This window comes from Orussus abietinus, unplaced genomic scaffold (assembly GCF_000612105.2).
Source record: "Orussus abietinus isolate OABI.00-Male unplaced genomic scaffold, Oabi_2.0 scaffold26, whole genome shotgun sequence".
Taxonomy (NCBI): Eukaryota; Metazoa; Arthropoda; class Insecta; order Hymenoptera; family Orussidae; genus Orussus; species Orussus abietinus.
Genome location: NW_019395989.1, coordinates 109,977 through 134,326, shown reverse-complemented (window position 1 = coordinate 134,326; position 24,350 = coordinate 109,977). Strand labels below are relative to the sequence as shown.

General features: G+C 50.0%; 1 protein-coding gene across 1 annotated transcript; it reads right to left on the bottom strand.

The window, feature by feature from the left end:
• Positions 1 to 663: 663 nt before the first annotated feature.
• LOC105703581 (homeobox protein slou-like) lies at positions 664 to 23,728 on the bottom strand. Its single transcript, XM_012432074.2, has 3 exons — positions 23,695 to 23,728; positions 7,658 to 8,140; positions 664 to 1,481 (listed from the first exon to the last, which is right to left on the bottom strand). Exons 1-3 carry the CDS (start codon positions 23,726 to 23,728, stop codon positions 664 to 666), a joined length of 1,335 nt encoding a protein of 444 aa, XP_012287497.2.
• Positions 23,729 to 24,350: the final 622 nt, after the last annotated feature.

Below are 24,350 nucleotides of genomic sequence, written 5' to 3'. Positions count from 1 at the left end.
TTACAAGCGTAACGTATGGCGTTTATTTTACAGAGGAACGTGTAGCGTCGCACGAGGTCTCACACTCTTTTCTCATTCATCTCACCCGCGTGCGTACATGCCCACGCATTCGCGCCGAAAAGCGCTCCTTTAATTAGGTATCTCTATACATTCGTTGCACGCACACCCTAATCTTAGCCTACCCGCCGGAAGCATCGAGAAGGATCCGCTCCCGCAGGAAGTATTATCTTACAGAGGAGTGGCATTTTCATAAAGGAGAACCGAACGGAGGCAACGTGCCGGCGAGACCATTCGATGAAATCGACGCACTATGAACCGGAATGCAACGTTCATGTCCACTGGTAGATATTACCACAGGACATAACTTCGGACATAACATCAGGATCCAGCACGTGCGGTTGCCCATATCTGCCGCTTGCCTCAAGTCTCCTGGCAAGAGATGCGGAACATTCCCTCAATGTCCAGAACTCACCACACTGTCCCGCTCGGTCCCTTGGGCTTACCTGCGCCTCGGCCTCACCTCCGCTCCAGCCGCCTACCGAACGGCGATTGACCGAAGAGCTTGGCCTTCCCACCATGCCGCCTCCCGGTCCCCCCCACCCGACCGCCGGGCCCATGCGGGTCCCCGCGAGGCGCGCGCTGATTGGCTCTACCCCCACTCCGCTACGCATGCGGGTGCGCGTGAGAGTGCGAGTGCGAGTGAGACAGCGCTAGCGAGGTGGGAGTGGGGGTCGCGACCGAGGTAGGGGGAGCGGGCGCGGCGGGGGAGGCGGCGGCGAGGTGGTGGCCGAAGAAAGGGCCCGACGGGGGGTACGGACCCGGATGGTGGTAGTACCCCGGCGGCGGTGGAGGGGGCGGATGCGGAGGGTGGTGCACGTGCGCGTGCGCGTGCGGGTGCGCGTGCGGGTGCGGGTGGGGGTGCGGGTGGGCCGCGAAAAGAAACGCCGGCGCGTACGGCGACGGGTGAGGCGGCGTCGTCGGCACCGTCGGACTGTTCACGTCCAGACCTGGGTTCTGCTTCTTCCACTTGGTGCGACGGTTCTGAAACCAGATCTTCACCTGCGTCTCCGTCAGGCTCAGGCTCAGCGCCAGGTTCAGTCGCTCGCAGACGGACAGGTACCGCGTCGTCTTGAACTTGTTCTCCAGGGCGACCAGCTGCTCGTAGGTGAAGGCCGTGCGCGCGCGCCGAGGCTTGCCGCCCCCCTGCGGGCCTCCTGGGGGGCTCTTCCCCGAGCCTGCGACCTGGCACCCGGGCCCGTTGCTAGGGCTCTGCCCGCTGGACGATGACGACGGCGACCGCTTCTTGCACGTCGAGGAGGCCCCTGCGTCTCGCCCCTCCCCGTCCCCCTCGGGGCTGCGCATCGACGCGTCCTCGTCTTCCTCCTCCTCCTCCACTGCCATGTCGTCCTCTGGGTCCTCTGCCGCGTCCAGGGCTCCGTCCTCCTCCTGGCCGCTGCCGAACTCTCCCCGCGAGTCCACATCTGGAAGAGAGGTTAGGCGTCAGTCAATTCCTTCATCTTACGTACAGATATTGAAACTCCTACGCTTAAGGTGACAAAATAGCTGGGGAGTCTCGATTTCACACATTTCTCCGAGGTGGGGGTGCCGAATCGTTTGAAATTTCACATCGTTCATGGGGAGACCCTGGGGAAGGTCCCGACACCCATGAAATCCATTCTTCATTTGTTTATGAACAGTTTGCTGTTCTTTTATGCAAGTGGAAATTAGGGAATCCAGATTTCCTGATTTCATCTTAGAAAATATCTCTTTTCTGGCTATTGGCCGGGATAAATGTGTTTCCTTTTTTTCGAAAAATTAAATTTCCCAAGTTTCATGGGAACTTCATTGGGACCTCCATTGTCACGTGTTGGCGTTTCAAATTATTCGGTATACCCAGTTTAGAGATTATAAATATTTCGACGATGGATATATATGACACTTTGGGAAGTTTCTTAGTAGTGATCGGTCAAGGTGGATCTTTGAAGAATCGTCAACGACCGGTGGGGATGGATTTCAGCAAGGATTCTGGGAGCGCCGACCAGCGGCCAATCGGCCGCTCAATGAGAGGAGATTGGAGATTCAATCAGCGCGCAGATGTCCCGGGGACAGATATTCCCTGGCTCTGCCCGTGGGGGCCGGGTGTCAACGTGTGTACGTCCACGACCACGTCCCACCGTTTCCCCACGTCCACGCGGAAGCGGAAAGCGATGGGGTGGGTCCCACCCGGCCAAAGGGACCTCCACCTCCGCGTAGAAATCCACAAAAGCGAAGAACGCCCACACACGACTGTGCATGAACTGTGTGGAGGCCGAACGCCGATGATACCACCCACACCTACAAACATCCTTACCTAGAAACCTCCACACACAGCATACGAGGACATTAGACTGACAATCGTCCACACAAACTTAACACGTGGGCCAGGCCTCCTCAGTCTCTACGTGTGTGGAGACGCACAAGAAAATAACCACACGCGCACCCGAAGACAACCCTAGATCCCCACACACCTGAAATCCACATCTGCATGTACCTTCAGGAAACCCGGTTTCCCACAAATTTGAAGTAAAAAATCGGGACCTACACATGTCTAACGACGTTAATCCAAATTTCCACACATTAAGAGATATGGATACCAAGCTTCCACACTCTTGATGACGTACACCTAAATCTGTAGATACTTGAAGACGGACCTAAACCTCCAGAAATTCAAGGTCCAGAATCAGACGTGTACATGTCTTTAACCTCCACCCAGACCCTCCACACACCCGACGACATAAACCGAGATTTCCACACATCCGAAGACATAAACCGGGACTACACACACGGGAAGATCTAGTATAGGATCTCCCCACCTCCCACACGAAAGACGAGGGTGGAGGTTCATCCAAATCGGCGCGGCTCGTGCCCCCAGAGCCCGAAGGGAGGACGTGGAGGGTGACGGATCGAGAAGGTTTACGCCGTAATGGGATTTGTATCTCGTTAACGCGCGATCGTTCCGCCCCTCCCCGGAAGAGGCGCCACCGTCGGGATCCCGCGGGAAAAATGCCCCACGCTTATTAGTCCGGGGATATTGTTAAACGGTTAAGGGAGGGACTGCGTGGGCGGGGAATGGTTATTGAAACGGCTCGTTCGTCGGAGAGGGGCTTTCTTCTCCTGCTCCCTCCTTCTATTCCTACCAAGTCATGACATTTTTCAATTCTCAAGTACTTACTAGTAAATGAGGCGGTTTGAAAAATTAACTAAGTCATCTACTTCATTTCTACCGCGTTCGATTACTGGTTTGAGAAGTAAATCCGTAAAATTCCCGGGTTTATCGGCATTTTTCATCCCTTGCTTAGCAAATCAGGCGATTTAAAAAAAATTAATTATCTTTACCGCGTTCGATTACTGGTTTGGAAAGTCAGTCCGTAAAATTCCTGGACTGGCGATTCCGGAGTGTCTTAGGGGTGCAGGAACAACGTGACAGCATGGTCGAGGTTCGCGTGACAACGCGGGATTAATTGGCTGGTCTGGTGCCGGAGATGGCTAGCAATTAGGGATTTTTACCGAGGCGCAATTAGAGATCGCCATGGAGCGGTGACACAACCGTGTCCCAGGAGAAGAGGGACCCGTCCCGTCTCTCGGGTTACCGAAGACGCTGCGAGAAATCCAGGTCGCTCATCCGTCTTCTCCGGACTGCGGAGGTAATTGGCGATACGGAGGATAGGATACCGATATAACGGCAACGTTATCTCGGACGGAAATACAGCAGTGAAAGAAATTAAACCCGGTGATATGGTCTTTTGTTCAAATTGAAAATACCGCGATACAACAAAAAGGGTAAAGAAACTATGAAGATAATTTTCGATACGGAGGATAGAATACATTTCCTTCCCTATTTATTATTAACTATTTTACCCTATTTCCTAAATTAACAAGCCCCGCGATAATTCCTCCCAGCCAACGATAACCCTCTTCCTCCCTCTTGGAGATCAAGAAACCCGACAGAGTTCCGCACCAAGAACACACAAAATCCGAAACCGCTCCCGCAGTCTTAACATGGGAAATGAAATTCCCCAAAAAAAAGAAAAGATCAATTTCTTGAAAAAAAATCTTACTAAAATCTCAAAAGCATTATTCAGATCCTCTGGTGGACGTTTCACTCAGACAGTCGCAAACACCCAGGATCAGTCCCACCCTTGTGGACCACACCAAGTTAACCTCCACCAGTTCCCGTGACACGAAGGACGTCTCCTCCGATAATTAGCGATACTTCGAGACCTCGAAACGGATCCCAGCAGATCCGGGGGACGAGTGGGGGAGGAGGGTGCGGATCGCTGGGGGGTGGGCTGATCCCCGTGAAGCGACCAAGGAGAGGGAGCGAGAAACACTCACCTCCTCTCCACGAGTGCGAGGGAGACGCCGGGTCATTGTGATGCAGAAGAGCCAATTTTCTGGGCGGCTTGGCCTGATGCGACGCGACGCCGCGCGTCGATTATCATAACAACCGGCGATATTATTCCCATCCTCGAGGTGGAGGGGTCGCGGCAAACATAGAAACGCGGGTGATGGTCGCGATAGATGCGCTTGGTGCGCTTGGTGCGCTCCTCATGCGCTCCTGATGCGCTTTTAATATATAAGATGGATCGAGGGAGAAGAGGGGGGTGTCCATTTCGGTCGCGACGATCAATCCTCGGACTCGCAGGGACGTCGGCGTCGGGACGCCGCGAGCGTCGCTGGACGGGGGCGACTGCCCCCGGGGGCAGGGGGGCTGAACGGGCTGGTTAACGCAGATTAGCGGGGCAATTTGTCACGCTACGACAGTTTCCCTGGAGAGGCGCCTTTGTCGAGTCGAGGCGTCGCGACGCCCTGCAGGTTTGCGACGCCGAGAACGACCGAGACGTGCGGAGGGCATTAATTAGGGGTACACTTGCCGCACCTTGATGGGGAATTAAATTGTTTAAGGTGATATGAAAGGGTCACTCTATATATATCATATGTAAAAATGTTTATGACACTTTTCTCCGAGCTCGGTTCACCGAATCTTTTCAAACTTTACAAAGTTAATGCGGAGGCTTTAAGGGAGGTCCTGACACTCATGAAATTTCAATTATTAAAAAATTTGTTTATGGGTATTTTAAAAATGTCGCATGAGGAATTAAGTTGCTCGGTGTTTATTATTGCAATTTCGTTCGCCGCAGAGGGGTGGAGGAAATGGAGCCAAAGGGTGGAAATCGAAGACCTCGGATGCAGGAAAGGGTCGAAGTTCCGATTCGAGTTTAACGATCGATCATGCGACTTTGCGGCGCCATGAACGCAACGAACCGCGAGGCCGAATTATTGGGGAATGAACCAGGGACAATTTAAGTTGGCAAGTTTACGGAAACTTCCTCCTCCTTGATGTCTTCAAGTCAAGTCCAGTCCCGAGTCGATCCGTTTCTCCCGATTTATTAATCTCGAGAAATGGACGCCGCCGGATTAAGGCGGTACTCGTGTAATCATTAATCGTCGCGATAAACCAGGGCATAACGATCTGCACAGATTTAACTGATGTATATTGTTAAAAGTATTAAATTTCCCAATTTTACACATTTACATCGTCAGGTTGTTATTTAGGGAAAGTGCGTAGGAAATTAAGTACACTTGAGTTAAACTCAGATAATTTGTTTATCACGTCTCGGGACTTCTAATGTGGTTTTTATGAAATTATTATGTTTTTCTTAACACCGTGTCGACGCTGTAGAACTCGATTTGGTGGTGTCGCAAGTTACAATTTATCGTTATTGAAATTTTATTTTTCCGGAATTTGTTTACGCTAAAATTTCGGTAATAATTCAGGTAAAAAAAAGGAAGGTTCGTATTCGAAATTACGCACGGAGAATTTTCGAAATGTTGGCAGTGAGTTTAATGGAATGTGGTGAACGCAATCTTTGTCTGTGAATGCATATTTAATTTCAATGTCAATTTGTTTATACAGCCGTGGCAATTTCGGGCAATTGCGGGGATTTCGTGGCGATTGATGTCAAAATGTCCATAACAAGCAAAACTGGTATTCGCCGTTACAAATTGCATTTCCAGCTTTGTCACGTTGACAATAAATTCGATAACTCCACTTAAACAATTATCTGACAAATTTAAGGCAAAACCGACGTATAAATAAGAACTTTATAACCACTCTGTCAATTAAGCATTGCCTCGACCTAAAATTGCGTTCGTCTTGTTCCTCGCGGTGCGGTTCATTTTATTAAACTATTTTGTTAACCCGAGACTCATTAATTAATAATCCTCGGCACATAACTTGAGGCCACGCCCGATTACCGCTATCAAACATTTAATTCATCGTTAAACATTGCCCCGCCAGAATTATTTTAAACATCCTTCGCGACATTCTAATTGTTACGAACCGAAGATAGTGACTAGCGATCATTTTTATTGTTTAATGTCATTATAATAGGGGCCGCCTTTTATAAATATTGCAGTTATCGATACTATGTCATGGATATTAAATTAATTTCAGCGAACGATTAATTATTATCAACCCCCGGCACTTTAAACCCCTTTATGAAGGAAATTCGTTATTACTCAAATTTCGGTTTAATTTCGACTACCATATTGTTTTACATTATCATGGCTCATTTTTCCATGACATGTTGAATGTCTTGCAATATATTTCGAAGCGCGTAATCTTGTTATTCTGTTATCTAGAATCCTCACTAGAAAACGGCCGCACTTGCTGCCAAATTGCTCGCGATAAATTAAGTAAGTGACCGAAGGGGTTGCCACTTGGCACGTCAATTGACACGATCTTCTATGTCATCTACTAATTGCTTGTTAAATGTAGGTCGAAACGGCCAAATCATGACAAATTTATACACTAGTCAAGGGGCTCAATTTCGAACGCTTCCTTTGCCAAGAACTCGTGAAACCTCCCATATTCAAATATTCAAATTATCCAGGAAATATCGATTTGCCTATAATAATTAAGATTTCTACATTGACGTTAATTAAAAACGAAACCACTTCCCTTAAGTATTTCACGTAAACCCAAAGTAAAATACTTGACAAATGCCGCGCACAAAGACGGCGGTACTGTAACCTCACTTTTCCAAAGTGGTCAAAGCGCACTTATGAATAAAATATTTTGGCAATACTTAAGCGAAGTAATTTACGTGGAATCCAAGAAAAATACCTAATAAATGAACCGAAGTATGAAAAAGCTCGAAATACGCGTCACTGAGCAATTCTGCCCCTTAAGTGTGGACGATTTCAATACATGGCGGTGTATCTCCTTATACTCCTTAAGGCGATATGAAAGTGGAGTCAAATAGATTTTGTTTATGAAACTTTTCTCTGAACAGGGTCTACCGCATCTTTTAACCCTTTGCAACGTGAACATGGAAGCTGTAAGGAAGGTCCTGACACCTATGAAATTTAATTAGTTTAAAAATTTCATTATAGGTATTTCAGAAATTTCATATTAAAAATGAAATGGGTGTCGGGAGCTTCCTTAGAGCTTCCGTGTTCACGTTGTAAAGTTATAAACGTAGTACACTCAGTTCGTCGAAAAGTTTCATGAAGCTTTCGGATGCCACTTTCGTATCCCCTTAATGCCAAGATTTCGGTGAGTTCCAGGGATTTCAGCACAGGATTTCCAGAGGTAGAGTCGAGGATGAGGTACCTTCATGAACGGTGGTGCCAAGCCGTCGACTCCTGCGGTTCCTGCGATGCCTAACAGGGCCATGAAGGACGCGCCCCCCGGTGAACTTGTTGGGGTCCAGGATGTTCTCGACGGAGAAGGCAAGTCCCCTTTTGTTGGGTTGTCCATGAGGGGCGGTGGTGGTGATAGTGCCAGGGGTGGCAGTGGCAGCAGGCCTGGTGGGGCCGGCGGAGGTGCACCCGCCGACGGCGGTGGAGGCGGTGGCGGCGTGACTGGAGACGTATCCTCCATGTCCCGGGTTAGCAGGCTGGAGGCACGTAAAAGCGGCAGGATGAAGGCCCATGGCGGCAAAAGGGCGCAGAACTTCAGCGGGGGCGCATCGCCCTGCCGAGGAGGTCAGGTCGACAGGGCTAGACGGGTTGCTGAGGTAGGGGGACCGACACACGTCGACCTCCACCTCGACGTCCTCGTCTTCCCGGGGTCCAAATCGGGGTCGAGGGGAGTCTGCGGAGTCGCGGTTACGCGGGTCTTCGTCCTCCTCCTCGTCCTCCTCGTCCTCGTCCTCGTCCTCCTCGAATTCGAGGTCGTCGTCGCGGTCGGTCTTGGGGGGGCGAAGGCAGCCCGGCGCGACTGCCTCCGGGTCGGCGGCGGGGGCCGGTGAGGCAGGCGGAGGGGGCGCCTCGAACCGTAGGTACCCCTCGGGGTGGTCACTGGGGGGCATCCGCACCTGCAGCATGCCGCGGCGCGAGTCCCGGGGGTCCCGGGGGTCCTCTGCGTCCTCGGCGAGGGCCAGGGTGGCGCACTCGGGGCGGCCCTCTTGCATCCTCCACATGCCCCCCGGTCTAGCGGGCGCCCCCCCTCGGGGGCATCGCGGGGGGCCGCGCGCCCCCGGGCCCCCGGATGTAGTCCTGGGGGCACGGAGCCTCCGCCCCTTTCCTGGGTCTTCTCCTAGCGCTAGACTTCTTCCGCGAGGTCTTCTGCTTCAGGGAGTTCTTCCGAAAGAAATTCGACAAACCCCAGGGTCCTCCTGGATCTTCCTGGGGAAGAGCCGCCTTTTCAGGGCGTCTTCACGAACTCCTTCAACAACGACTTTCTGTCCTTCTTCAGGGTCTTCCACGTTCCAGTCCACCCCAGTACCTTCCAGTCTTCCCCGGGTCCTTCAGGAATTCCTTCCAAACCTCCCTCCTCCTCCAGGACCTCCTTCAGGTTCCTCCTCAAGGTCTCCAGGTTCTCCAACCCTCCGCGACGCCCCCCGCGACCGATCCAACCATCCGCGCGTCGCGACTCGCGCCCCCGACGTTCGGCGTCGCAGCGGTAGTCTCCGTCGAATATATCCGCGGCTAGGGTCGTCGCGGCCGGCGTCGCGGCGCCGTCGTCGTCGGCGTCGGGGGCTCCATGGGCACGCCGCGCGTCCGTGCGGCAGGGCGCGTCGCGTATTATTAGGCCGGGAGCGCGCCGCGGCGGTCGCGGCGCCGTGGCCGTCGCGACGCCGTTCCGCCCCTCGAGAAGGCGTGGCGTCCTCCCTGCGTTCCCGGAAAACCCGGGACAGCAGCCAATCAGCTGACACGCCGCCGACCCGCCCGCGCGTCCCGGTCGGGGGCGCCTCACCCACGCGCCCCCACCCTTCCCAGTGCCCCCAGCCCCCCAGCCCCCCAGCATCCCCCAGCGGGCTTTCGCCAGATACTTGGGTATGTACACATAGCTACCCCCCGCCCCATCGCCCCCCTCACCCCCGATCGGACTGGCTAAAGTGGTTTGTCTTTGATTTAGCCACCGCCGCACCGCCGCCGTCGATAGACCCGGAGACGCCGCGCGGCGGCGTCGGTGGGGGGAAGCCGCCCCCAGGGGGGGTTGGCGGGTGGCGCGGGGGGTAGTAATCGCGTTGCCGGTAATCGTAGTCGCTGCCTACCCCTGACCCACCACCCCCCTTGCCGTGCCCCTTCCCCTCATCCCACCCCCCCAACCACCCACCCCACCCCGACGACCAACACCGAGAACCACCCGCGCCAAGCTACTCCGCGCTCTACGGCTCTTAACTCGGCCGCGGATATTGTTTACCCGACCATTTAGGTAATTGCTGGCCTACCACCCCGCGAACAACCCCCTCCCCCCCACACTCCTCTGGACGTAGACTCGCGCAAGACGTCTATGGCCAGTTCTCGGATTTCTGATAATTTTCTCGAGAAATGGGATGTTCCGGTTGAGGAGTGGAGATCTTTCTTTGGAGCGACGACTGGGTCGCGGGGGTAAAGAAACTCGGTTGCGTTCCGCGCCAAGTGCGTTCGATGTATGTGGTGAGTTTTGGGATTTTTGGTAATTCTAGGGAGAAATGAGACGTTGCGGCAGGGGAGTTAAGGATTTTTCTTGAAGGTGTCGACTCGATGATGGGGGGAAAGAAACTCGGTCGCGATGTATTCATTTTTGGGGGATCACTCCCACCCCCTCCACCCGGAAGACAGGTGCACCCCTTAGGTGGTACGCACGTGCCTGGGCGACCTGAAATCAGGGGATTTGGCCCCACCCGCTGTCTCGGTCACCCCTGAGGTCCAGCCAGGTGAGGCTGGATCCACCTGCACCCCAGGAGGCCGCGGACAGGTGGAGGGGCACCCCTAATAGTCGCAGGGGTGCGCGCGTGGCCGTCGGGAGGGGTGAGATCGAGCAGTCCATCCGTGGCCAATTTGCGCCCGCTCTCCAGCCGACTCCGTTCGGATTGCGCCCCCTGCCTCCCCCACACCCCCCGGGGGGAACCACCCCATATACAGGGCGGCGCACCGCGCCCTCGACCAGAGCTTCCTGGAAACCTCCGAGAGCTGGAAATGCCTCTCGCCGCTGGTCCAACATCTGGCTTCCAGGAGTGTTGCGCTTCCACCCCCACGTAAACCTACCCCTAGAGGTAGAGATTACCCGATCACCCTTGGAAAGTCACTAACAGTCGGATTCAAAGGGGTTGGAAAAATCGATTGGTAATATTTTAGCCCTGGGGCGTTAATTTTTTGCGGATATTTATGAAGGAAAACGTAGAGCGATATGTATCGGTGGAAATGTACAGAGGGTCAGTTTTTCTCATTGAAGATGGTCATGACGCTCTTACTCGATAGATAGAATCGAAATTTTTACCCTGGAAATTTTCATAAATGTGCAACTGATGAAAGTATGAAAGCATTTGAGAAAAACCGCTTCAGGGATGGCGAGGAACTGGGAATTGAAAATTCCGAGGGGGTGCGCCGCAGCACCGACCTGGTGCAGCGTCGCCAGGTAGATCCGCACCCCTAATGGCCGGGGACGATCCTCGCCACTGGGGGTGCGGATCGACCAGGCCAGCCGTGACCAATTTGCGCCCGCTCTGTCCCGCGGATTGTGTCACCCGCGCCCCCGACCGAAAGATATTCCTCACGGAAGTGAGGAGCTCCTCGCCCCGAAAACGGAGGGTGAGGCCGCGTCACCGACGCAATAATTGGCCAATTAAAATACACGAGGCTCCTGCGCTCGACCCGCACCTGTTAATTATGGGGCACATCGCCGCGGCCGGTCCCGTCGCCCCCGCACCCCCCCACAGGGGGGTGAATCGACTATTCCGATTACGCGGCTTCGAGGGCCGCCATGGGCGGTAAATCAATGCGACGACTACCCTCCTTAAGAGGCGCCGAGACGGGGTTCCCTTAACTGGAGCTCGAATTTCAATTTTCGAGATTTACCATTTTTCGATTTTTTTTTTTATTTCCATACTTACGATTTTAGCATTCTTTGCAGATTTACGATTTTCGGATTTTTGGATAGTTTGCGATTTTTGGACTTTTTTTTTCGAGGCTTGCGATTCTTCATTTGTTTGGAAACTTGCGATTTTCGGATTTTGGGTAAATTGCGATTCTCCGAGTTTTTACAGTCTTGCGATTTTTTAATTCTTCGGAGATTTACGATTTTTTAATTCTACGTAGTTTTACGATTTTCGGATTTTTAAGAAACTCCTATTTTTTATGTTTCCGCGATTTACGATTTTCGGGATTTTTAGGGATTCACGATTTTCGGATATCATGCCGATGTACGATTTTGAGAATTTTCGAAATTGACGAATTCGGTATTTTCGGACATCATGGAGACGTACGATTTTCAAGCGTTTTTACGAGTACCTAATTCTCGCAAATTGACGATCCTCAGGTTTAGCCTCACTTTTCATGAAGCTAGGGATGCCAACCAGATATAGAAACCCGCGGAGTGTACTTTCGTCTTAGCACTCGCTCCTCCAGAAGCAGCTGGAGAAATGTCTGTAAAATTATGATGACCATTAATCGGTGCGCGCCGAAATTGGAGCCCGCAAGAGGCAATATGGCGAGCAGGGCGCAAACGACGAGCTCCATCCCCTTACCGAAAGCAGTTACTGCAAGTGCTTCAACCCAGTGTCCCGGTTCTCCCCTACGTAAACGCGAGATGCCGAGGATTTCACAGTCGACGAGGAGAACGGATAACTTGACGATCCCCAACGGGAACCTGCGTCGGGAAAACTCCATGCAGTACATTGACCACGCGATCGAGGGGGTTGCATCGTTGAATTCCGTCTAGGAGGGTCTCCGTCAATAGGATCGAATGATGTCGGGGTTCCTCCTAATAGTTGCCACTATTGTCCTTTAACGACGGCGCAAACGCGGCCCCCTAAAAGCTAGGGCTGTAAATCACCAAGAGCGGCGCCCCCGCCCTGCGCATGCGCTCTGCCGAAATTATAGTTACACACTTTTAGGTTAGTTCTAACCCTTGGTCACGCGGAAACGTGGATTTATAGTGAATCTTAAAATGCGAGGAAAATTAATCCTCGGCATTTCTCTACATCCGGAGACACTGTATCCTGAATTTCGCTGTGCCATTCGTTTACAGTGGATTAAAAGAAATGTAAGAGAAATGAGTTTTCGCAATTTTCAATAAATCCGAGAAATGGGGAATTTCTAATGAATCTTCGAGTTAGTGGGTGGATTTAACGCGTTATAATTTAATCGGATGGATTAGGCAGTGGCATGAAATCTCATCCAAGATGGCGGCGCGTGGTTGGGGAAATTTGTTCGCGGACACCTAATTTTAATCCGATATTCTAACGCGGGTAAAAACGATACCCCGGGGTGTTGGGTTTCGGCGGATAATGGAACTAATAGGTATCGTGGAAGAGAACACTTATGGTCCTCACCGAGGAGGTGACACTCCACGATATCATAAATCATCGCGCACGAGGACACCGCCCCTTTGATAGGAGGACACGCGATCTGTCGTTTCGACCCCCAAATTATCCGAGCCCGATTCCTCCCCGCTCGAATCTCCCCTAACGAAGCGAATAATTTCCAGGTTCCCTAAAAGAGCAACAAATTAAAATGAACAAAACACACGCTATTCGTCGATAGGACGTTAAAGTGGCGTCGAAGAGGTGTCGCATATGAAACTTTTTCTCCCCGAGTCGCTTTAAACTTTACATTCATGAAATGTCAATTCTTCAACAATTTCATTATAGTATATTTCATTAAAAAATGTAGTATAACAAAAAAATGACCTTTACAGGCGTTACATTCATGTTGTGAAATTTCAAACGATTCGATTTACCCAGTTCATCAAAAAGTTCCATGAACAATCGGCCCCTCAGATGCCACTTTCACACCCCCTTAAATATATAGAAAACAATACAAATATTTTCCGCCACAAGGGTCCAGTTTGTATAAAAGTTAAATAATTATTTCCACGTTTTAAATACATTGAACAGCCCTTTCCCATAACCATAGCCCCCCACAACACATAACCTCTCCCCCGCGAAAAATCCTCAGAACTGATAATAACTAACGAGAATCACCTTAAAGGATCTGCACGCCACTTGAATGTAATCTGCACCCCCCACCCGTGATTATGTCCAAATGACAATCGACCATTTTTCCTGCACCCGGGCCATCCGAAGTTAATAGTCGGTCTATCGCGTCCCGTTGGGTCCAAAACGGCGTTTTCTAAACGAGTCATCCCATCCCGGGCGCGAAAGAGCGAATAGGGCCCCAAGGAGGTGATTATACGTGGATGTATACCCGCGGCGCACATTTGGCTGGTGCGCATGCGCGAGGGGGGAAATCCACCCCCTACGGGGGGGTTGGTATCGCTTACGCGTTATTATTGCAGCGATACGACACGCCACGGTGTCACCCGTGACCTCCCCTGGGGGGTCCAGCGAATATTATATGCGGCCGTGGCACTGGTACCAACTGTCACGCACCATGGCCGCCAACCGATACGCTCGAGCAGGAGCAGAGCGTGCTTTATGGCCCGTCAAATTAAAAGATTCCCTCCTTTGCTTTCCCTAACTGCGATCCGATCCGGACTCCAGGGGTGCCAAGTGCGACGCGATTTTCGGGGGTGAAATCCCCTCGTGGGAATATCCAACGGCCTTTACGTGCCGATATGTTAATAATTATTGGCATTAATGTGTAACTAGCGATCCCCGACTAGGTATTAATGGTGATTGTATCTTACGTGGTTATATGGAAATAATATTATAAACTATTATGCTTTGAATTGGCAAATGTTTCTATGGCACTGTTCGAAGAAATAATTCTCTTGGTCGATGATTTTCTTTGTTTTTTTTTTTTTCAGTGTAGATGTCATATTCACCAGTTTCTTTTGTGTGGTGATTTTAGATGACACAAAATCGTGCAGTGACTCTATGTACATTTTTACGTTATTTCAGTACAACTAATTCTTGTGTGTTTGGGATATTTCGGGAATTTTCGAGGGTCGGATGGAGTAAAGAAACTCGGGTGAACGTGTGGAGGCGCGTGATCTTGTTAGGGACGCTACCTCTCTTTATAATGAATAGTCGATGATTAGGACTCCAGGATCTTGAATAAAAGCGTGTAAATATAAAAATTGAGGGCTGTTTTTTCTAAATGTCCACTTCTTTTTGAGGATTTGCCTCCTTTATTCAAGTTTTTTCCCACCGTACACGTGGCGACGCCATTGCTCGCGCGGTTACGGGCGGCACGCGGAGATATAAAGTTAACGCGCCATCCAACGACTACCTCCTTGATCCCACGCCGGGGATCCTAACCTCGAAATTCGCTGACGCCCGCGGTCGCGGTGGCTCCCGCCATTCGCCAGATCGTAGACGAAATTATCCTTCGCTCCGCAATCCGACAGGAGAAAGGGAAGATCGAACGTCCTTCCGAGCGAGATAACTCCCGGTGAAAATGGATATCCCGCGCCGCCATCTTGAAAGTTCCACCCTTTCACGAGCCCGTTATCGTCTCATTATCTCTTAAACGCTTCTCTTATCTTCTCATCTCGATTTCCCTCTTGTTATAATTCGACGAAATTCTAAGAGCACGAGGAAATATAAAAGTTATCCAAAATGTCAAAAATATCCCCGATATCGAAAACATCCGCAATATCTCGAAAATATTTAGAATATAAAAAATCATCCAAAATATCTAGGATATAAAAAATCATCCAAAATATTTAGAATATAAAAAATCATTCAAAATATCTCGAAAATATTTAGAATATCAAGAATCATCCAAAATATCTAGAATATCAAAAATCATCAAAAATATCAAGAATATAAAAAATTATTCAAAATATCTCAATAATATTTAGAATATCAGAAATCATCCAAAATATCTCAAAAATATTTAGAATATGAAAAATCACCCAAAATATCTAGAATATGAGAAATTATCCAAAATATCTGAAAATATCCAAGATACCCAAAATATATTTATCCTCACCTCGGCCTGAAAATAATCGACGCCGCGTTCGCCGTTACCGGCGTCGTCGTCGACGTTATCGCCGTTATCTTTGGAATCCTCGACGGACGTGAAACGATAAACGGGTCCGGTGGCGAGTCGGCGTTGTCGGCACGCCGCTCAACGTTATCGTAGCCGGTGTCGTCGCCATCCTCGGCGTCGTCGGCGTCGTCGGCGTCGCGGTCGTCGTGGTCGTCGTGCGCGCGCGCGGGCGCGCGAGTGTCAAGTGACAAACGGGCCCGCTACCGAGGAGGCGTACTCGCCGGGGTGGATATAATTTGTCAGGAAATCACCCAATTAGCCTCCCAGTTATGCGGCCCAACAGATTTAACCAATTAGTTTAGCTATGCGAGCCCTAATACATCTCCCCTCCCGCGGTCGGGGCCGATATTAGGCCGAACCTAACCTATACGCCCCTCCACGTGGTGGGACGTTCGATGACCAACTTTAAGCGAAAATTCCTGGACCGCTAAGAATAGCCGCTCGATGCCGGGAAAGGCGCCATCTTGCTTTTCTTTTTCCCAGTTATCGAAGAATTACTGCGCTCCCTTGCTCCGGGAAATATTTCCCCACGAAACGTCGAGTCAGGGAAACGAGACTCGGGGCATCCAGTCGCCATGTTTCAATGTTCCTTTTTAACATCCATGCAATCGAATTGGGCAGGAAATTGATCCTGGACGTTTTTAGGTTAACTGCCGAAAAATGACCAAGGTGCTCCAGATTTAGCTGGATAACCATAGAGTACAGAGATTGCGTTTATCTAGAAGAGTCGACGCGAAATTCGGGGTGCGTCTATCTATAGCACTCGCGCATGCGCGTAAGAGCACGCCCCCACCGGTCGAAGAGGTGAAGCAATTTGTCTCCCTAATGAGGTGTCACCCCGGGCGTCGGTACCGCCGCGACGCCCGCGTCGCTTCCTCGTCATCCCCGACTTTGGTCTCATCTTGTTCGCTATCTTCTGTAAGGTCTTTATTATCTTCATCGTTTTCATTTTCTTCCTTCCCGTCGTTCCCATTTTCGTAATCTCCCCTCGGGTTTTCATGTTCATTTTTAATATCTTCATCTTCAGTGTCTTAATTTTCTTTGCCCGCGCCATTTTCATCCTCTTCACTTTCATCGGCATTCGTAAGTTCCTCCACCCGGAATATCATTGTCGTTTCCATTCATCTTCATCCAAACGACCTCTATTTTCTTCGCCACCCTCTTCGTGTTCTTCACCTTAAGCGTTATCCTCAAGGGGCCGTCGAGGGTCGGAGAGGAGATCCCGAAGTAACCCTCGGGAACCGGGAGGATCCTCCTCCCCCTTCCCGGGGTTCCTTTCGCCGATCGGGAGCTGCTGATTCGTTTTATCGCGTTATCCAACCTGCAGACGCGCCCCGGGGTCATCTTCGGTCCATCGATCGGCCACCGGCCCTCCCGAGGATGCCCGAAGGCGACGCTACCATCTTCATGTAAGCCGCCATCTTGTCTTTCTCTAATTTAAGCAGATCCGCGACTTCACCAATACTTTCCAGGTTGACTAAATGACCCCTTGCCATTAAAAGCTTAGATTAAAGATGAAGCTTCAAGCGTCTTGGATTTATTTTCAATTTTTCAACCCTGTCAGGATACCGCCGCCATCTTGTCTTCTTCACATTTAAGCAGATCCGCGACTTCACCGATACTTCCCGGGCTGACTAAATGACCCCTTGCCATTAAAAGGATAGATTAAAGACGAAGCTTCAAGCGTCTTGGATTTATTTTCAATTTTTCGGACAATGTCAAGATATCCCCGCCACTTTCGTGTAAGCCGCCATCTTGCTTTTCTCTGATCCACGCAAATCCGTGTCGTTGAAACGGCGATTAAAAACTTAAATTCAATATGAAACATCGAAAATATATGCATTTAGGCAGAGATTATCTTTAACACCCTCTAATTTATGATATATATATTTTTTAATATTCACTTAGATTCGTTGTAAATACCTTACTAATATGGCGCGTCGATGTTCCTCCGCGAGGAGCGTTAACAATTTCCGATTCGTGATTAAATGTCCGCCGATGTGGCGCAAACGATGGATAGAGTCGGCTCTCTAGATCAAACGAATTGGAGGTTAGAACGGCCGTAAACGGTGCAGCTGGCCGAACTATTCCTGCGGGGATAAGCTTCTCGCTCGTTCATCGATCAGTTTCGCGTACAGGCAATTTGGTTCATCCGATCCAAGATTAAGTGTTCGGTTTACTCGGCGGAAAGGACTCGTTAAGGCCGATGAATAGGCCGAAAGGACGTAAACGCTCGACTTGGCTGAATTATCCATCGAGAAATTATCGTCGCCAGACTGATCGAGCCAGAGGATGTAATAAGGCCCTTCCAAGGACTCCTGCGAAGCTCGACCCAATTATAAGCTCCCCTTAAATCCAACTTCCCGCAATCGACGCTTTAAGGCGTTAAGAAAGTGTCCTGTACGCAACAAAAAGTTTCACATTATTTGATGGAATCAGTTTGAAGAAAAGCTTTATAAATATCTTCACGTTTTGGGGTATATAGAATAGCCTTAATAATCCATTAGAAGGGTTTAATAATTGTTGGTTTTTAATTACTAACCGACCTGCGACTTTCGCGAGGCTCTTTCCGGAGTAGCCGCCATTTTGGATGTTCTGTAATATACAGAAAAGATATAAAGTGGTAATCGCCGGTGTTAATACTTACCGCGGAGCCATTACTTTAACCTAGGACTAGGCTTTCTCCTCCATGAAGAACTTCTTTAATCGGGGAGCCACTTTGCATTTTTCATTTACCGGTAATTCAGCACTTTTCCGCGCGCTTTGGGAGAGGAACAAAGATGGCCGACTCCCTTCGGGCGCGCCGCGAGAGTAATCGAGGCAAACTTCGATCGTTTTCTAATTTCTCGAGGGCAAACACGAGCCATTCAAGGGCCCTCTTTGTGTCGCTGCCCTGTGTGCAGTTGCACGGGGTAAATGCTATTGAGACTTCGGCATAAAAAAATCACGAAACTGCACCTGGAACTAAAAAAAAAAAAGAGTCTCCAATTCGAACTGTTACCGCCTTAATCGGCGCGACTCCGGTGTCGCCACCTGGCGTCAGCGCCGTGCACTCCCAAAAAAGTTCCACTTAAGGGGATGTGAAAGTCGCATAAACTTTGCAACGTAAATATAAAGGTTATGGGGAAGGTCCTGACACCCTTGAAATTTCATTCTTTTACGAAAAATCTTTGAAATGTCTATAAAAGGCTTTTAAGTTATAAGTTTCATAAATATTTCCACGTTTGTGGTATGCATATCGATTGAGCCTTCATATCACCTTAAAGAACGAGGACTGAACTGTTTGGAAAGTTCATTTTGAAGAATCGGACATTTTTGGAGGTAACAACATTTTTCGGGTCTTTTTCTCCGGGCGGTTTCGAAAATGGCTCCTCTTTCTATGCACAACCCCCGAGCTCGCCCCTCGCAGTTTCGTGCCGACTTAATTCCCTCTAGAGGCGCGCCGCACGAGCGATCGCGGCGAGCCTCGATCGTTTTCTAATTTGGCGAGCAAACACACCGCTCGCGGGAGCCGCGGCGCTGTGTGCGCTCCCTGGTGGGTAGGGGCGGAACCTCGCCCCTGTGTCGGCGCTATTAGGTTACGGGCGGGCCCGTGTGTCGTCCGTGTGAACCGTACCGGAAGAACCGTCGAGTGGCATTTTTTTCCGAAAAGAAAATCCTGGTTAAACCCGTCGAAAACGTTATCTCTAAGATTCACCCACCGTCCCCAAGTACAAAGAACACAAGACTTCAAGAAACCGACCCACATACCGTTGCGACTCTAACCTCAAAACACGTTCTACATTTTTTAATCTAGGCCTACGCTAGAAACCGTTACAATGTTAACCTCACTAAGCATTCTAAAAACCTTTAATTCCATTCCATATTTATATGAAATATGATTATATTTATATGAAATTATTATTATGAATTATATGAAATGTATAATAAATACGTTCCATATTTTGTATTACACATTTATCCTGAATTTCCAAGGCTTAGATTTTTCAAAATGCAGACTTCCCCGGAAAAGCATCGTTTCGAGGGTTTCCAGGGTGTTCCCCACCTGTGGGCGGCCCTCGACGGTGGCGCCCCGTGACGGTGGCTGCGTGTATCGCCCCAGTACTCGGCGCGCGGGGGGCGAACAGAAGGCAGATCTCTCCCGGGAGACTCGACGCTTGTTTGCGCTGCTTATCATCAGTTCCCATTAATATTAAACCGCATTCAGCGAACGAACCAGCCATCCAGCCACCCGGGCCGCCCCGCTGCCCCTCGGCCCCCGATGTGTACATAGGTACACCCCTGTAAAGCGAGCGAGCGGCCGAGCTGGCGCGCGCGCATGCGCACGACCCCGCCCCCATGCGTTAACGAGCGTCGTTAGCTGTGTTAACGCACTTAACTCCGTTTACACCGAGGAATACGCTTACCATCACCATTGCATGAAAATTATACGCGTATATAACGACTGTTTTACGATCAAATTATAAATACACGTGCGTACATGTATTTATAAATGAAGATATACTTAAATGAGAAATTAGATGCGTTTATACGGGATGAAATATATCATAGTATGTGTATATATTTGTGGATATGTATGCGTGGGAAAGACCCCCTCGTTTAGATGCCCGGTAGGTGCGTAAACGTACTTAACTCCGCTCGCACATTATTACGGGGCTTTATATACGTGTTTGGATGTATGTTTAAACACGTTTACACGGGTACGTGTACGCAGATTTATGTAGACGGGTGTATACGTAGGGGCGCTACGGGGATCGGTATGGCCGGGCGTTTCGACGCTCCGAGCTGCGGAGGGGGCTCAATTTTCACCCTTTGTTTAATCGCCGGCCACCGAGTCGACTACGTTAATTTAATACCCACGCGTGCGCCATTGACGCTCCATTGACGGCAGTCTTGGGGGCCCCTCGTTCCCCCGCCCCCCCCCTTGCAGATTTCCGCGATTCTAACCTCGAAACTGCGAGCCAAAATTACCGGAGAAAAATATCATTTCGCGTTCTACCGAGTTTAGCAAATATCCCAGGTGAGTTTACGCGTTTGAACTTTCATTCCAACTCTCCGTTCACTTTTCAGGTGGACCCGCTGATAGTCCCGTCCTAACCTCAAAAGTGAAATGAAGAGATTCGTGAAAGATCATCGTTTCATAATCTGACGAGGTGAAGAACGATCACTCACGTGAGTTGGCAATGTTCGAAGTTTCTCGTGGCGAATCTTCAGGTCCCGTGCACACGCTTCGCAACACACGCGAGGATTAATATCGGAGTTCTCAGAGGGCGCCACGAGGCGCGGTTTCCGCGGCAGCAGGTGTTTGCTCGGCAAATTAAGAAACGATAGCAGCTCATCGCGCTCACTCGTGCAGGAGAGGAGAATTAAGTCGGCACGAGACGCCAAGCTGCTGCTCGGTATATACGGAACGCGCGTTGCAGCAATCCCGAGCGCTTAATTCCTGCGATCCCTCCTCGTTTAGAAATCCTCCCGGCATAAACGACAAACGATTCGCTCGCTCGGGGAGGTCTAATTTGCCGTAACAAGCATCTAACCTAGACCTCGCATATATAACTGCCAATCTGTACAACATGGGTTACGATAAATCCCCTGAATAAACCTAACCTCGAAATTCCCGAAAAGAAAAATAGTAGTAATTCTTGTAAGTTGTTACAATTCTTACTGACAGCAAATAAAAGAAAAAACCCTTCCGTCCACTCAGCCTCGCTGCGGCGTCCTAACCTCAAACCACAAACTAAATAAGACGTAGAGATAAAATGACGACCGGCTTCGTAGCGTGGGAATTTTCATTTTTAACGACGTTTACACCGATAATAACAGTAAATAACATTTTTTAGCGACGACTGGCGCATAATCTCAGAACTCTCGGGGAAAATCCACACGTCGAAATGTCGGACAACTCGTGAGAGGAATTAAGTTCCGGGGCTAGGACGAAGGGGGCGGAACGAGAGGCCGGGATTTAATTCGCGAACTCCCGGGAGGTTGTTAAAAAAAGGAGGCGGTGAGGGGAAGAGGGAGAGGGGAGGAGGAGGAAAACGCGAGGGGGGAAAGGAGGGAAGGAACCGGGCCGACTCTCTCGGCACCGTGGCGCGAAAAACCGCGCGGTGGAGGCGCCCCGGCGCCCTCATATCGTATTAATAGGCAATCCGCGCAGCCGAGGGGTGTCATAAACTCAAACCCCTAATACTCGCCTAAACTACCTCGGTTAAATAATGGAATCCCTATTCCCCCGTTTCCCGGGGAGCGGCGCCGCGCGAGGACGTCCTTTCGGGACCCGGGAGGTCGATTTCAGGACTTTTCGGCCAAATTTCAGGATTCGGATTATTCCGCCTCCCTCTTTAAGGAATTATTCCAATTATAGGTATAGGTTTATACAGATCGTTCATGTAAACCACCTAAAGCCCCTTAAACCGCTCGGTAAAAACGCGGCGCCGCCACCCTTTCAGCGGTTTTGAGGTTAATTTCGAGACATCAGAATTTATACTGATTAATATAAATAACTGTTCAACTTTTCCCTACTCTTATTTTTAACTTAGAATTATTAATCTGCTGACGTACGAAGTCTCGTTTAAAAAAAGTGTCAACAAGGTAACCCTCGGCGTCGCTTGAAATTCATGCCTATAAATAACGATTCCCCGTTTGGCGAGAAAGTAGGAAAAAGAGAAAATGGCGGATAAAAGTGGGAGAAAAAGAATGGTCGGGCGGACCCTTCGCGGCATCTTCGCCATCGGACGATAATTATCCGCGTGTCGCGTTACATAAAGCTCGTCCTAACTGCGAACACGCGTGGCCAAGAGAGGTTAGGTCGAGCGGTAAAGCCTTTGATCGCGAGAACGACGATCGCGCCCTCTCGCGGCCGCGAAACGGACGCCATTGGAGGATCCTCTCCCCTCCAGAGAGGTTATTTATATTTCCGCTTTCAGCAAAAACCCCGGGGCGGAAAACGCAGCGAGGAAAAAACGCGTACCTGTTACGAAAGTCCCTGAATGGCGGAGGCCGGGGTCGTCGCGGCGGCGCCGATTCGTTGATTTGTTTTTTCTTCTCCTTTTTTTTTTTTTCATTTTATTTTCCCCGGGACTTAATTGGGGGATCGTCGCAACTTTTTTAATGGGATCCTGCATGTTTTATGCGATACTCGCGATGGCCGGGGGGAAAAAACGGCGTTATGGAGCGGTGTATACAGGGTGGTTCCCGCAGAGAGGTTATGTTCGGCATTGAGGCACAGACTAAGGGTCGAATTGCGACTGGGATTGCTTCCCGTTTTCCCGTTTCCTTCTCCATTTTTTCGGCTGTTCCGTAACTTTGGGATTCTACATTGATAAAGATTCCAGATATTACCAAATTCGTAAAGACACAACGATTTCACTTTACCACCCATACAAACCAGATATTAATTAACAGATTAATAAGACTCGCTTTGGTGATAGTCTCTCCGGCATAGTCAATCACTTCACGTACCACCTTCCAGGAAGTTGTATCTAAACATGCAATTACCTCTAAATAAAATTTGTTGCAGAAGAAAAAAATATCTCGGGTAACTTAACCTAAAAAATGACTCGGGAGGTTAGTTTAAGTTAAGACATTTGCCCTGAAGAATCCTGACGAGTAATCAGGGCTTCTCTCTTGGATAAAATCCGCCCCTGGAGACCCGGAAAAGGCGTCGCGACGCGTCTCGGCCGCACCGGATTCCGCTCCGGCAAAGCGCGGATGATCCTCGATGAACCGTGACGATCAGGAGCGCAGCGATCTAAATATACTCGTCCACTTTAAAGAGGAACTTAGCGCGTCCGGGAAGGGATAGAAGGGGCTCGAGACGTCTCCTCTCTCTCGCTCCCATGGCGTCGGCGATGCGACCCTCTCTCTCTCACCGAGCGCGGCAGAAGAGCGCGCCCTGTATATTTCTGTATTCCGCGGCCAAGTGGAGGGGTCGGGCAGGAAAAGTAGTCGGAAATCGTAAAGTGCTCGACACCTTGGTCCTCCTGGACAAATAAGATGCTACATCCTGGCGTCCCCCCTCGCCCCCGCCGCCATTTGTCGAGATCCATTCAGGGGAAGAGAGAAAAGCGTCGCGTGAAGAAATTCACTCGGCGGCCATTTTGGTTCCGATGAAAAACCCAATGCCGTATCTATGAACCAATTGGCTGTTTTTTACGAGTATACTCGTTATAAAAACGCACTTTTCGACGAGATCGCAACAGCTACCAGGAAAAAGCATTGAGTAATTATAATAATACCCATTTAACTAAATGGAATACATACCAAGGGTATAAGAGTCCTGGAAGAAGTCCGCCATTTTGATTTTGAAGCAGGACTACACCTGGAAAAGACATCGGCACGAAAAGGGATCTAATTCAGAGTATTTAACTGATTAACAATCTCTGTTAACTCACCACTGGTAATTGTTATTAAAGAAACATGTTAAGGAAGCCAAAAGGATGTGTGATGTGTCCCGATGAGGTCCACGCGACGCCGGCGAGCGGCGGCCATTTTGGTCCCGGAGGAAGGGGACGCTCGTGGAGGGCTCCGAGAGGAAGCGAGCTAAATAATAATTCTCACTTAACTAACTCGGTTAACTAGCTGGTCGCGGCTAATAATAAAGGCGGAGAGAGGCGCGCGCGACGAGAGGATCGTTTGCCCGGCGAGGAGCAGGGACGCGCTGCCTAAGGAGAGGAGGACGGATGCCGGCGAGGCCTGAAGTCAATTTGTCGGGGAATGCGTTAGCGACACGTGTGGCACACCCTACTCCCGCTACTGCATCTCACTCTCCCTCCTCGACCCTCTCACTCTTGGCACACGACCCGCCCGGGACGAGAAAGGATGACGATTAGGCCTTTTGGATCGCCAGACTGCCCGGCTGCGACCTGCAAACAAAGATGGCGGCTCGTTACCTGGATGGTACCATTTCTTCGCCCCAT